The sequence below is a fragment of the Zingiber officinale genome, chromosome 1B (assembly GCF_018446385.1).
Source record: "Zingiber officinale cultivar Zhangliang chromosome 1B, Zo_v1.1, whole genome shotgun sequence".
Lineage (NCBI taxonomy): Eukaryota > Viridiplantae > Streptophyta > Magnoliopsida > Zingiberales > Zingiberaceae > Zingiber > Zingiber officinale.
Genome location: NC_055986.1, coordinates 91,928,226 through 91,943,269, shown reverse-complemented (window position 1 = coordinate 91,943,269; position 15,044 = coordinate 91,928,226). Strand labels below are relative to the sequence as shown.

The window sequence follows — 15,044 nt, the reverse complement described above, 5'->3', positions numbered from 1 at the left end:
TTGACTTCTAGCAAGTTTATGCTGAAAATGACGGGCAATCGCAACGCAAACAATCTCTTCAGGTTACCATCAGAAGCATAAGGTCCCTTAATCACATAGATTAACAACCTAATTTTTTTCATTACAAGAAAATGAGATTTTTTTTTCATTTCTCCATATATACATGGTAGGCACATTATATTGCGTTGTTTATTATCTTATTTTCAATGTCCTGTCCGTATCTTTATTGGCTGAGCTAATTAGCAGAAGGCATTTACTCTTGTCTAAACACAATTAGCGAATCTAGTGAATAAGTTTGAAGTTCTAATTGTACTAATCCTGAACTTTGATTTTTTTTTTTTTTTTTTTGACGGCCTTACAGATACAATTTCAAATGTCTAAAAAATCTAAATCACAGTTAGTAGTCCAAGTTAATAAATAGTGTGTCTAGCCTTAAACTTGGAATGGATATCAAAAGTATCTTAACTTCTGATCAATCAAAAATAAATTCAAATAGATCTACAACAAGATTTCAAAGAAGCTATCATAGCGCAAAGAATTGGAAAAAAAAAACTATTTGCACATATTTAATTGATAACATGAAACTATGCATTTTATCCTACTAATCGAACATAATGAAATTCTTAAAAAAGAAATCAACTATTTAGCAGATTTAATGTACTCCATTAATCAATAAAAAATAACTTCAATAAGCTCTCTTAGGGGGCACTTGGTTCATGAAAAGGAATAAGAATGTGATTGATAGAAGTGGAGAATGGAAATGGAGTTATCATGCTACCTTGGTTCCAAGACAATTGTATTTGCTGTGGACTTGGTAACCCATCTGTTTGTTGCAAAATCTACTTGACTTAGCACAAACTTTAGCTGTTATGAACTATATCTAAATCACTATGACGATAATCTGAAAGAGATGCAATCCAAGTGGCTTCGGTATTATAGTAGAAACACAACTTCCTCAGACGAATCCTATAAAGAAAAAAGATTTACAGAAGAATCTGTGCTGGCCAAAGTTCCATTAGTGATAATTCCCAGCAACTTATGCATCCTAGACTTGGTTTCTGCTACCTACACTTCCACAAGCATTACATTTTACTTTTGCTGGAAGAGGCTAACATTACTGAAGACACAACAGGCTATATAGAAGTCAAAGTTTCTGCAGAAGAATTTAAAAAAAAACACTTTATTTCATGTGCACTTATTATATGAACCAAAAAGCCACGAAATATCTCAAGTTTATTCATTGTGTTCACATCTTCTTCAAGTTCTGCACCAGAGTTTGTAAAGCATCTTGTATTTTGGTTCCATTTGTTTGTGTCGCTTCCCTGGATGCTTGATGCAAGCTTTGAAGACCACGACCTAAAGACGCAATCATTGGAACAGATGGAAGTGACTCAGCAGCACATTCGATCCCATCCCCATAAGCTAGAAGCCCAGTGCATGCAAGCATGCTGCAACCAAAGGTAGCCAATGGAGTAAACCCAATAGGTCGAACACCTCTGTTCCTCATAATTTCATAAAATGAAGTCCTCATAGCAAACAAGCTTGTTCTTTCAGCTGATGCTATCATAGTGTGTGTCACAGCACGAATTTTTGATGCTGATGCTGTCAACTTCATAGCGGAGTATTTGGCTCCTGCACTGGCAAGTCCTTGTGCAAAGGGATTCACGAGGTTACTGAGGCTCATAGTCGCTGTTCTTTGCAGTTGTGCTAAGCCTAATTTGAAAGCAGCAGGAACCTTATAAGTGGCGAATTTAATTAATGTGGATGCAGGAACAGCTTTAGACAATGAAGATGCACCAAGAACTGCTGTAGCTCCAGCACCAACTGCCACTACAGGCTTATCTGCCAGAAGACCCTTCCCTTTCATGTTTTCTATCACCTTTTCATGTTCAAGATTATCACCATAATAATCAGTACAAGATAAATCAGTTGAGTCTACCACCTTGGGAGGCACAGGTGTCTGCCAGTGCTTACGCAGACCAGCCAAGCAACGTGTATCTACTATAGCCACCACAGTTCCAAACTTTCTTGCCTGGTTCCTCAAAGCGTGTGCAAAAAGAACATGGGATTTCTCTTCCAATGAGAGATCAAAAAAATCCAATTCATTAGGATGGACTTTCTCTCTTCTTTCCATTGGACATCGTGCGGCATCATTTAACGCTATCCTTAAGCCCTCAACTGCAATTCTGAAGCTGTATACATTTGATAAGGTTTTAGTATCAACTGGCCTTCCCTCATTAATATCAGCAAGCATTATCTGTACAGAAACCATAGCTTTTCCAACAGATGGGAGGTCGATGAATATGTCATGTAGATCTGCAAACAAAGGGTAGAAAGACTGTGCAAATGCAGGCACTTTGTAGTCTAACTTTGGCGGATAATTTTCTGATCCTTCTTCAAAGTTATGGCTAGGTTGACCTCCTATTGAGATTGCTAAATCAGGAAATGGAGTCACCATCTTAGCCACCTGTGACTTAATTGTATTCTCTAAGCAGAATCTTTTAGAATTAGCATATGCTGTTGAAGTAACTTTTGCAGGTAGCAAGTTGCTTGGTTGAATGCACAATCCCAAGCTTCTACTTCCATCTTTGTTGTGGTCTAGAGATGCTTCAGTATGGGCATCTTTATTATTGTCGTATGGTGACTCCAGTAACATAAAATGTGAACCTATAACCTCTGCAGCTCTCTTTGCAGACAAGAAGTGGCCATAAAATCCAACCCCAAAAATCTCTTGCAAGACCTGACACCCAGCAACACTTTCATAATGATCCTTGTTGAGTTTTTCAATGAAACATCTTTTAAGCACCCCAATTGACGAGGTTGGAACATGGTTCGCTTGGCCATTTTTTAGACATTTCTCTTCTTCTTGGACATCAGCCACTACCAAAGGGGAAATCTGAGCCACAACAGCCTTAGGCTTAACTTCTTTGATCAGATCATCTGCATCTATGGCAGATTGTAGTGACAAGTTCTGTGCAGCTAATATATATACTACAGCATCAGAATTAGGTTCACGCACAGCAAAAACAAATTGCTTTGTCTTATCTGAGATTGAAAGTTTGTGAACTAGTCTATTGGAAAGTTTCAGATCATCAGCCTTAAATGTTGATAATGGCCATAAGTTTTGCAAATAAGAGATTATCGCTGATGCCATGTACAAAACATCATAAAATACAGGTGCTCTGTTAAGTTCAAGTGGCAATTTCCAAAAATCTGCAATAAGCAAAATCAGATAAAATCAGTTATTTTGGCAATCATTAAAAAAAAATCTCAATTATAGAAATATCAAGTCTAACATAAGACTACAGATGCAGTTTCTTCGGTAAAGAAATATTAAGTGACAGAATATGTAGAAATAAGGTACAATCTCTGATCAACCCAAATCCTGTATTAGGATTTTATATTTTAATGCGCAAATAGAAATGCCCTGAAATCCTAAATACTGAACCGTGTGTCTCTACTTATTTGAGGTTGGATATTTGGATCTTATTAGCCACCATTTAATTCTCATGTAAATCTATGCCTTGAGTAATGCTTAGGTTTTTCAAATCATTTTTATATTTTAATTACACTATGCAGTATGATGAGTTCTTCTGAAATACTTTTGCACTCATTACCTATAACTCTAATTGATTTAACTTCTCTGACCATAAAATTATGATAGCCTCGATAAGTGCGCCCTTGCATGTTGGTTGCGGGCAGGCTCCAATATAATCACAAATTATCTTGCAGGAGAAGTATTTATAAAATTTATGTTGCAAGATGTAGAAAAGTGTAAAATGGTTTGGTTATTTGGTTATAGCACAAGGAAAAAACAAAACTCTGGTTTCAAAATTGTATTATGTGATTATGTCATTTTTCAATGTACATCAAAACAAATAGATACTTGTAGACGGTTTTTAATGTTGATTAACAAGAAAAAAAGTATGCATCTATGCAAAGGATAAGAGAGGAAATTTAAGTTGAAAGAACAGGTAAACAAAATTCACTCAACTAGCAAGCAGTTGAAATTTAAGTTCAGGGACAGAAAATAATAAAATTGACTCAAATTCAACACATTGGTGATCAGGTTAACCGTGATAAAGCATGTGGGTTAGTATGTGAAACTTCATTGCTAGCCTTTTGAATGGAGTATAAATGTTGCCATTAGTATAAATGCTAAGTTCATGCAGAAGAATATGATGGACTTTACTTCTTTATTTAATGGGCTATTGGTCCATTGGTTTGCATCTACGTACAGTGTCTATGATAAAGTGTTGAACATGTGAAACGTGATCTCTTTTATCGTGAGAAATACAAAACTTTGAAAAGATCAAAAAGAAACAAATTGTTGTCAATTTCCACAAGTCATCAGTCACCAAAATATCAAACACAAAAGATGTAGTAGACCAAAATGAAGTGAATCTTCATTAAAAATAAATAAATAAATAAGAGGTGCGTTGTTTCCATCTCCAACAAGGATGTTCTGTTAACTCCAAATGGTGTTGTCTAGAAGAAATCTTCCAACACATCACAAAAAAGTTTAATTAATGGGGAACAAAATCTATCAACCATCTAGCAATATGTTTGAACACATGGAAAACAAACTAAAGTTAGATTGCCACCTATTAATACCTAAAATCAATATAAACAAATCTGTTGTTGGCATCATATCAGGTTGATATATTTGCAAACGACACTATTACCCCCTTTCTGTGAGACTATTAAGGTAGACATAAGTAACGAGGCCTTCATTACTATGGCAATTCATTCTTCAATTCTCAAGTATCTAAGCAAATCGAAATCCATCCAAACTAAATAGCCAAGTTGGGTATTTTATTTTCACATGCTGCCCTCTACCCTCGCACATAGAGATCGGCAACAACCGAGGATAGCAATGAGCAAATTCATTCAATTGTTCTTCTTTATTCTTTTATTTCCGCAATATCTCCTGCTATCCATGTTTCCCTCTCATGTTGAAGAACGGCAAGGACAACATGACCTAGCAGACCTACTCGCTCAACAATTAACAAGGAAAAAAAACAACGACAAATACCTAGAACCAACGCGCGCTGAAGAAATAGGAGAAGAAGGATCGCCTGGGTTGAAGTCGGGGAGTCCACTAGGGTTACCGGAGGCGATGCCGGCAACGAATAGGCTTCGACTCGTCCGACGAGCTTCTGTCGTTTGGTTCGGCCCTCCCTGGTTCGACTGCCAGACCAGCTTGATCACTCTATCCTAACGGATCAATTCATTTGCGATCGACCCATTAAACATGTATCTTTTTTTTGTTCGCTCGGGCCGTCTAACTTGTTCTATGGGCAAAAATTAAAAAAGAACATCCCACATTTAACTAAGAAACCTCTCGAATAAAAATTATCTTGAGTACTTTTATTTCTTGCATTGTTATAACAATTATGACCAGAACTATAACGTGTACTAACTATTCTATAACTATTAAAATACGGTAACAACTATTATTTCTAGGATGTGTATTTGGTTCAAGTCATATGTATTTGGTTCAAGTCATATCTATAATTTTAGTTATCTATTATCAATTAATTTTATAATTAAGATTATAAAAAATATAACATAATCTAATGTTATTTGATTTAATCCTAAATAATGTAATAAAAAATTATTTAATTTAACATTTAGTTTATTATCCCTTATTAGATATTTTTACAACTAAATTATTTGATATTTGATTAATTTTTTAAAATAAAATAAAATAAATTATTAATATTAATATTATCATTATTATTAATTATTATTATTAATTTTTTATTTTTTATTTTAACTTAACTTTATAAGGTCACAAAGGAATTTAATTCCACATTTATCATAATTTTTTTAAAAAAGAAAGAAAAATATTATTCCCGTAACAATATTATTCGCGTAAGATTACCATGAATATTACACAATCTCAAAAGCTAGCTACTAACAAAAAGATTAAATCCCAATGGTCTGTTAAGGTTTGCCAACATAGGCAATTGATTGATTGCTACGATGATTTTTTGCAATATCTTCGATACAACAAAATCATATCTTAACCCTATTTCAATAGTAGGAAAAATAGAAAATAGATGTGGTATCAAAATGAATTGAATTAAGTCAATAAGTAGTTTCCTAAATCCTGCCATCCTTTCAAAGATCATGACATGCACCATTCCAAACGTGACATGGATATAATGAACACTCAAGCAAGTGTTAGCAAAGAATTTGGTGTTTAATTGTGTAAAAATTAAGAGAATAAAAAAAATTAATCATATTATTGAATCTAAAATTGATATTTAGAAATATAGAGTAAAGGTCTTATATAGTTAAGTTAAGAAACCCTAAACTCTAAAAAAAAGTCCAAATTACCCTAAAAACTATAAACATATAAATATATAATCTAACATTCCTCTCAAACTCACGATACTACAGCTAGAAGCATTGAGAGTTCGTTAGATAAGAAATGAAAATATGAAGCGGAATGTGTGTTAGTAAATATACCAACAATCTGTAATTTTGAATGAACAAAAGACAATGTGATGATGTCAATCTGAAGATGGTGACGAGTAATGTGACAATTAATTTCAATATGTTTCGTCCGCTCATGAAAAACTGAATTGTGTGTAATATGAATAGCACTCTGATTATCACAATATAACGGAGTAGGTTGATGAAGAGAGATACTCATATCCGCAAGCAACCAATGCAACCAAATTATCTCACAAGTAGTTAAGGTCATAGCACGATACTCAGATTCTGTGGAAGATCTAGAAATACATCTTGCTTTTTACTCTTCCAAGAAATGAGGGAATCATCAAGAAAAATAAAAGTCAGTGGTTGATTTGTGATCCGTAGGATCACCAGCCCAATCCGCATCAGAGTATGCACACAGCTCAAGAGATGAAGTAAAAGGAAATAAAAGTCTTTGAAATTGAGTGCCCCAAAGATACCTGAGAATACGAAGAACAACATCACAATGAACTATAGTTGATGCAGCGACAATTTGACTAACCATATGAACAGTATATGCAATATCTGGACGAGTCACGTTGAGATAAACCAAGATTTTAACAATAGTTCTGTACAAATTAGGATCCAACAAAGGTGAGCAATCAGATGGAGAATATTGGGCATTAGTCTCAATAGAAGTATCAACAACTCTATTATTAGTAAGACGAGCATGCTCAAACAGATCATATATATACTTTGATTGAGATAGAAGATAACTTTTCAGGGAATAAGTAATCTCAATGCCAGGAAGTAGCGTAGTATACTCAAGTCTTTCATAGCAAAACAATGAGTCAACTCAAACTTCAAGGAAGTAATTGTTGGTGCAATCGACCTATGCTTGATCGGTACGATCATGATTTTGATGTGTGTGTCAAAAAGTTTAAGTTAGGCTTTCATATGTATTTAATATGTGTGTTTGAGTCTTGTAAGACTTGGTTAAATGCACATGAGAAGCTTGGTGCAACTAAGCTTGGGAAGCTCATCCTAGGGCTCAGATCCTTGAGTCGGTGAAGGATGGTGTGGAAGACATCCGAGGGACCGTCGGACGAGGAGCAACGAAGTGGAGCCAAGGGAAGTGGACTTCAAGGCAACGTGAAGGATGTCACGGAGAGGAGTCGCAGGCTCGGGTGCATCTGAGGGACGAAGGCCGAGGAAGAGGACTTCAAGGATGACTCCGGAGAGGATGAGTGTAAGTGTGTAACAAGGTACAGTCCAGTCGGTTGCAACTTTTAGTAGTCAACTGCACCAGTCTACTGCATGTTTTAGCAGTCGAGTGCACCAGTCGACTGCATGTTTTAGCAGTTGACTAGCTCCGAACAGAAACATTCTGTTCGCTCAGCAAACAGCTACCAGTCAACTGCTAGTTTTAGCAGTCGACTGGTAAATGACCGTTGGCAGACCGTTGGTGCTGCAAAGTAGCCGTTGGCTACCTCCAATGGTAGCACCAGTCGACTAATGGTTTTGCCAGTCGACTGGTGCCGAGATGAGTTGATATGATGATCAACTCTCTCCTCTTATTTATAGGAAGCTTTGGGATTTGAAGGAGGTTACTCATGCTTATTGAATAACTTCTTAGCAATTGTCCAAAGCTTCCAAGCCATTCTCTTCTTCCTAATCTAAGTCTTCATCTTGTAAGAGGAAGAGAGCTTTGTGAGAGGTTGTACTCTACCGAGAAGGAGTAAGAGCTAGCCGGAGATTGCCGGGGATTGATCCACCGAAGGATCAAGGGTTCGCCCACCTTAAGGACACGCCGTGGAGTAGGAGCAAGCAATCTCCGAACCACGTAAAGAAATCATGTTAGCGTTTGTGCTCTTACTTGTTTATTTTCATTGCTTTAGTTTTCATATTTTCGCTACGCACTAACGTCTTGTAGAGAAGAAAGCGAATTGGGGGTGGCCTAGCTATCCAACCCCCCTTCAAGCCGGCCACCGATCTCTTACAAGTGGTATCAGAGTGAGGATGCCCTTCAACGGACTAATCGCCGAGAAGAGCACTTCATCAAAATGGTCGGCTCAAACATTCATCCACCCAAATTCAAAGGGGACTTCTTTTGGTGGAAGAAGAAAATGGAGGTATTTTTCAATACCGATTTTGACATTATGCTAATCATGAGAAGTGGTTTTGAAGAGCCCAAGGATGAATGCAATGAGACAATCGACATAACAAGATGGACCAAAAAGAAAAAAGAAGAGCATCTAGCAAATTTCAAGGCAATGCATCACCTACTACATGTTCTTCCACAACAAGAAGTAATAAGAATTGGAAACTATACAAGTGCCAAAGACTTGTGGGAAAAGCTAGTGGAGCTTCATGAAGGGATATCAGAAGCAAAATTGGCAAAAAGAGACCTCCTTCGAACTCAACTCAACAATATCAAGCTTGAGAAAGGAGAAAAGGTATCAATTTTACATTCTAGAATTAAGGAAATTATTAATGGACTAACAAGTGTAGGTGAGACACTTTCAAATTGAGACATGATGATGAAAGCCCTAAATGCTTTCCCAAGAACCACAACTTGGAGCTCCATTGTAGATTCATACTACATATCAAAGGACCTAGAGAAATCCTCTCTAGATGAACTCTTCTCAACAATGGAGCTTCATGAAACAAGAGTTGAAGGATTAGATGGAGAAGCTCATAGATCAAGAGGAGTAGCCCTTGTAGCAAACAAGAGAAAGGGAAAGAAGAAGAAATCTTCATCTCCACCATCCTCCGACTCCGAAGAATCAAGCGCCTCAATGGATAGCGATCAAGAGGCGTATATGGTAAGGAAAATAAGAAGAGCATTTAAAAAGTTTTCAACTAACAAATCTCATGTCAAGAAAAGCTCAAGAAGCAAAAGTAAAACAAGGAGGGTCATTTGCTACATTGTCAAGGAGAATGACACATAAGAGATAATTGTCCCCTCTTAAAGAAGAAGGAAGAGAAGAAGAAGTCAAAAGAAAAAGGGAAGAAAGTCAAAAACCTAAAAGTAACATGGGATAATCCATCGTCATCGGAGGAAGAAGAGCACCATGTTTCCCATTTTGCTCTAATGGAAATTGATGATGTAGCCTCCACCTCATCCGAACAAGAAGAAGGAAGGAGCTCAAGTGAAGATGAAGAAGGGAGCTCAAGTGAAGGGGGAGGACAAACTTCGGATTTGGACGTCTCGGTAAGTGAGGTATACAATCTTCCTCCTCATGTTTTAATTAAGATTATTAAAAGTACAAATGAGGATTTGTTCAAGGCAAAAAGGAAAAATAAAACCTTGAAGAATGACATTTGCATGCTTAATGAAAAATTAAAATCCATGTGTTCTAAGGACAATGATATGCATGCTTCTTCTACAAGTTCAAATGATTCATGTTTAGAAGAGAAAAATAAGAAATTAAGGAAAAAGGTAGAATATCTTACTAATGCCCTTAGAAAATTTAAAATTGGATCCAAAACCCTAAACATGATAATTGGGAGCCAAAGGGGAAGTTTTAAGAAAAATGGGTTAGGATACAATGAACCCAACAATAAAAAGACCTACCATTGTCTACTTGCTAGGGGGCAATCAAAAACCAAGATCATAGATAGAAAATGGATCCCCAAGGAATATTTGGTTAATCCAATTAGAAAGAATTTCTATTGGGTGCTAAAATCAATCCTCAAGGGTTAGAGGATTTTAGGTCAAGTCAACTATGAAAATCATAATTTAAATCCTTGAAAATGATTGACTTGAGACCTTAAGGGGGATCACTTAACTTTGATAGAAATTCATGATCAAAAGGGCTAAGTAAAGGTTACCTTTATCTCACAATGACTTGCATTGCTTTCTAACCATAAATGTGAGATATTAGGATGATACTGTTGGGGTTGCAATGTTGCAAACATAGTCCCATATTGAAAACACATGGGAAAGATCATGGGTTTATAAGAGAAAAGATATCTCCATTGGCACGAGGCCTTTTGGGTAGAGCTCAAGAACAAAATCATGAGGGTCTAGGTCCAAAGTGGACAATATCATGCCATTGTGGAGATATCTAAATTCTTTTCGATCCAACAATTGGTATCAGAGCCCGGACTACCAAAAAGTTTAACTGCCGACTGTGCACAAGAGCTATGGTCTGATTAAGCCATGTGGGTACAATATTAACCTCGAATAAAGAAAATGGGGACTCCTATGTTCGGATCAAGAGGACCATACATCAGGCAGGAAGTCCTAGTTGCGACTAGGCAATGAAGTCTTAGTAGGTCGGGTGGACCGAGGGGCAGGAAGACCTGGTGGGTCGAGGATCGGACGTGGGATGACTATGGTCCTTTGTTTGAGGGGGGATTGTTGGGGTTGCAAGGTTGCAAACATAGTCCCATATTGAAAACACATGGGAAAGATCATGGGTTTATAAGAGAAAATATATCTCCATTGGCATGAGGCCTTTTGGGGAGAGCCCAAGAGCAAAGCCATGAGGGTCTAGGCCCAAAGTGGATAATATCATGTTATTGTGGAGATATCTAAATTCTTTTCGATCCTGCAGATACAAATAATTCACTTATGCTTATGGCATTTTGATGAATTATGAAATGTATCAATTTTTAGTGATCATAGGCCAACTATGGGGAAAGTAAATGTTTAATTAATGAATATCTTGCCCATAGATCATAGTTGGACATTTCAAATATTTTGAAAATAATTCTATGTTTTATTTACAGTGGATAGATATTTTAAAACATATGAATTCAAAACTAGGATTTAATTTGATATAAACTTGAGTGTTTTTCAAAGTGTTTGAGTTTTTATCAAAACTTCAAAAATATGATGAATTTTCATGAAAACATATTTTTCCTTGTTAAATAACATTATAAGAAATATGTGTTCAAAATTTCATGATTTTTCAAATTTTTTGGAATTTTTTATGCATTTCTGAAATTGGCTTCAGAATGCTGAAAATCGATTTGGGTTTGTGCCAGTCGACTGCGACAGTTAGCAGTCGACTGGTGGCTCTTTTTCAGCACCTTCAAGAGCTGATTTTGGGTAATTTTAAGTCCACATTGATACCTTAGTATGTGTACATGTTTGGTACAATTTTTGATAGTGTCAAAGGGGGAGAAATGGGAAGGTTTAAGTTAGAAACTTACTTGTGTGCAAACTTGAAAATAAAGGTTGAGAGCATATGTTAAGGGGGAGCTTGGGTATTATGCTTCATGTTTACATATTGCTTGTAATTTTCATGTTGTTATTTATGTTTAACTTAAACATATTACCACACATCAAAAAGGGGAAGATTGTTGGTGCAATCGACCTATGCTTGATCGGTATGATCATGGTTTTGATGTGTGTGTCAAAGAGTTTAAGTTAGACTTTCATATGTGTTTGATATGTGTGTTTAAGTCTTGTAGGACTTGGTGAAACACACATGAGAAGCTTGGTGGAGCTAAGCTTGGGAAGCTCATCCTAGGGCTCAGATCCTTAAGTCGGTGAAGGATGGTGTAGAAGACATCCGAGGGACCGTCGGACGAGGAGCAACGGAGTGGAGCCAAGGGAAGCGGACTTCAAGGCAACATGAAGGATGTCACAGAGAGGAGCCGCGGGATCGGGTGCATCTGAGGGACGAAGGACGAGGAAGAGGACTTCAAGGTCGACTCCGGAGAGGATGAGTGTAAGTGTGTAACAAGGTGCAATCCAGTCGGTTGCAACTTTTAGCAGTTGACTGCATGTTTTAGCAGTTGAAAGCACCAGTCGACTGCATGTTTTAGCAGTCAACTGGCTGCGAACAGAAACATTCTATTCACTCAACAAACAACTACCAGTCGACTGCTAGTTTTGGCAGTCGACTGGTAAATGACCGTTGGCAGACCGTTGGTGCTGCAAAGTAGCCGTTGGCTACCTCTAACGGTAGCACTAGTCGACTGATGATTTTGCCAGTCGACTAGTGCTGAGATGAATTGATATGATAATCATCTCTCTTCTCTAATTTATAGGAAGCTTTGGGGCTTGAAGGAGGTTACTCATGCTTATTGAATAACTCCTTAGCAATTGTCCAAAGCGTCCAAGTCATTCTCTTCTTCCTAATCTAAGTCTTCATCTTGTAAGAGGAAGAGAGCTTTGTGAGAGGTTGTACTCCACCGAGAAGGAGTAAGAGCTAGCCGAAGATTTACGGGGATTGATCCACCGAAGGATTAAGGGTTCGTCCACCTTAAGGACACGTCGTGGAGTAGGAGCAAGCAATCTCCGAACCATGTAAAGGAATCGTGTTAGCATTTGTGCTCTTACTTGTTTATTTTCATTACTTTAGTCTTCGTATTTCTGCTACGCACTAACGTCTTGTAGAGAAGAAAGTGAATTGGGGGTGGCCTAGCTATCCAACCCCCCTTCAAGCTGGCCGCCGATCTCTTACAGTAATTCCATCAGAATCATCACAGTAATAATCATGTCATCAACATATAATGATAAAAAAGTACGATCTACACTCATATATCTGACAAACAATGTCGAATCATGATTAGTAGGATGAAAATCAAACAAAGTAATCACTCGTATATCTGACAAACAATGTTGAATCATGATTACTACGATGAAAATCAAACAAAGTAATCGCTGTAGAGAACTTCTCAAATGAAGCACAAGGTACTTGTTTGAGACTATAATGCACTTTACGAAGCCTGTAAACTTCACCAGGCTGGTGTGAAATACCAGGAGGAGGTGTCATATAAACTTCTTTATGAAGATTACCATTTAGAAATGTATTCTTGACATCCATCTGAGATATTCTCCATCAACAAACAGAAGCAACAACAATCAGAGTACGAACAGTCATCATTTTTACAACAGGAGCAAATGTTTCCTCATAATATATGTTATACTCCTGAGAATAACCTTTAGCAACAAGACGAGCTTTGTATCATTCGATAGATCCATCAGATTTAGTTTTGATCTTATATACCTAACGAGAATCAATAGTATATTTTCCTGGTGGCAATAAAATCAAATCTCATGTATGACTCTGATACAAAACAGTTAGTTTCTCAGCTATAACACTCTGCCAAAGTGGGTTACAAACAACTTCTCTATAGGATATAGGCTCAGAAATACAATGAATAGATGCAACAAATGAAGCAAAAGAATGAGAATAACAGGAGTAAGCAAAATCTGGTAGTTTAGTACACTTACGGACATGAGTGGATTGACGACGGTGGAGAGAAGGATCATCCGTAATCTCAGGAGATGATTAAGTAGTGGTAGAAGGAAGATCATGTGGAGTGGATATCTAGGAAACCAAAGTACCAGATTTAGTTAAGCTACCAGTAGGAGTTGTGGGTGAAGCTTTCTCAGTGTCGGTATTGAAATGATCAATGCAAAGTAGATCTGACTTTGTCATATTATGTGAACTAGCAGGAATGGAAAAGAATGAAATATGTTCAAGAAACACAACATGACGAGAGACATACAATTTTTTACTAACATGATCAAAGTAACGATATCCTTTTTGACTAACACAATAACCCAGAAATACACAAAGAGCAGACCGAGAGGCTAATTTATTACGCTCGACATGTGGACGAAGGACGAAGCAAGTACAACCAAAACCACGCAAAGAGGAGTAGAGAGGAGCATGCCCATACAATTTTTCAAAAGGTGACAAGCCTGCATTGTGTGAGGTTAGAATTCTATTAATCACGTGAGCAACGGTAAAAATTACTTCCCCCCAAAAGGTACTAGGAGCATTGGCAGACAATAAAAATGAACGGGTTGTTTCAACAAGATGCCTACATTTTCGTTCAGCCACACCATTCTGTTCAGGAGTATCTGTACACGAGGTTTGATGAATAGTACCATCAGAAGCAAGTAACTATGAAAAATGATTCGAAGTGTATTCACCCCCTAAATCACAATGAAAATACTTTATGACACTAGAATATTGAGTTTTCACAAGAGCTCTGAAGTTGTTGAAATGGTAAGATAATCAGACCTATGTTTCATAAGATAAACCCAAGAGTAACGAGTGCAATCATCAATAAATGAAACATAATACCTTGAACCCCCTTTTTTAGGAATAGGAGAGAGTCCCCACACATCATAATAGATAAGATCAAATGGAGGAGAAGAAAAAGAGAGACTTTTAGAAAATAGTAAGGCAGAAAATTTGGTCAGTTTACAACCACTACAATAAGAAATATCAGAACTTTGTAAAGGTCCTAATACCCCTGTAGAATCTAAAAACTACAAATGAGACGTCGAAACATGACCTAAACGAGAGTGCCATAAATAAAAATCATAAGATGAACGACTCAAATGAAAATATGATAAATCCACATTTGAAGCTACAACTTTAGTACTTTAAGTTGATCTAAAACATAGAGTCCTCCTTGCCTATGACCGGTCCCAATCAACCTCTGAGATTGTGGGTCCTGAACATAACAATTGGATGAAGAAAAAGAGATTAGGTATCCTGACTCACATAATTGACTAACAGAAATAAGATTTAAAGTAAGACTCAGAATGTAATAAATATTAGTAAGAGATAAAGAAGATGTAACAACTGAACAAACACCTACTAATATCATAGGAGTACCATCAGCAGTCACAATAGATA

General features: G+C 36.9%; 1 protein-coding gene across 1 annotated transcript; it reads right to left on the bottom strand.

The window, feature by feature from the left end:
• Positions 1-969: 969 nt before the first annotated feature.
• Positions 970-5,259, bottom strand: LOC121969709. Its single transcript, XM_042519937.1, has 2 exons — positions 5,036-5,259; positions 970-3,213 (listed from the first exon to the last, which is right to left on the bottom strand). Exon 2 carries the CDS (start codon positions 3,152-3,154, stop codon positions 1,247-1,249), a length of 1,908 nt encoding a protein of 635 aa, XP_042375871.1. The 5' UTR covers positions 3,155-3,213; positions 5,036-5,259; the 3' UTR covers positions 970-1,246.
• Between the last annotated feature and the right edge of the window lie 9,785 nt (positions 5,260-15,044).

Coding starts and splice junctions, on each gene's coding strand:
- LOC121969709 (XM_042519937.1), bottom strand. CDS start 3,154: ATGGCATCAGCGATAATCTCTTATTTGCAAAACTTATGGCCATTATCA.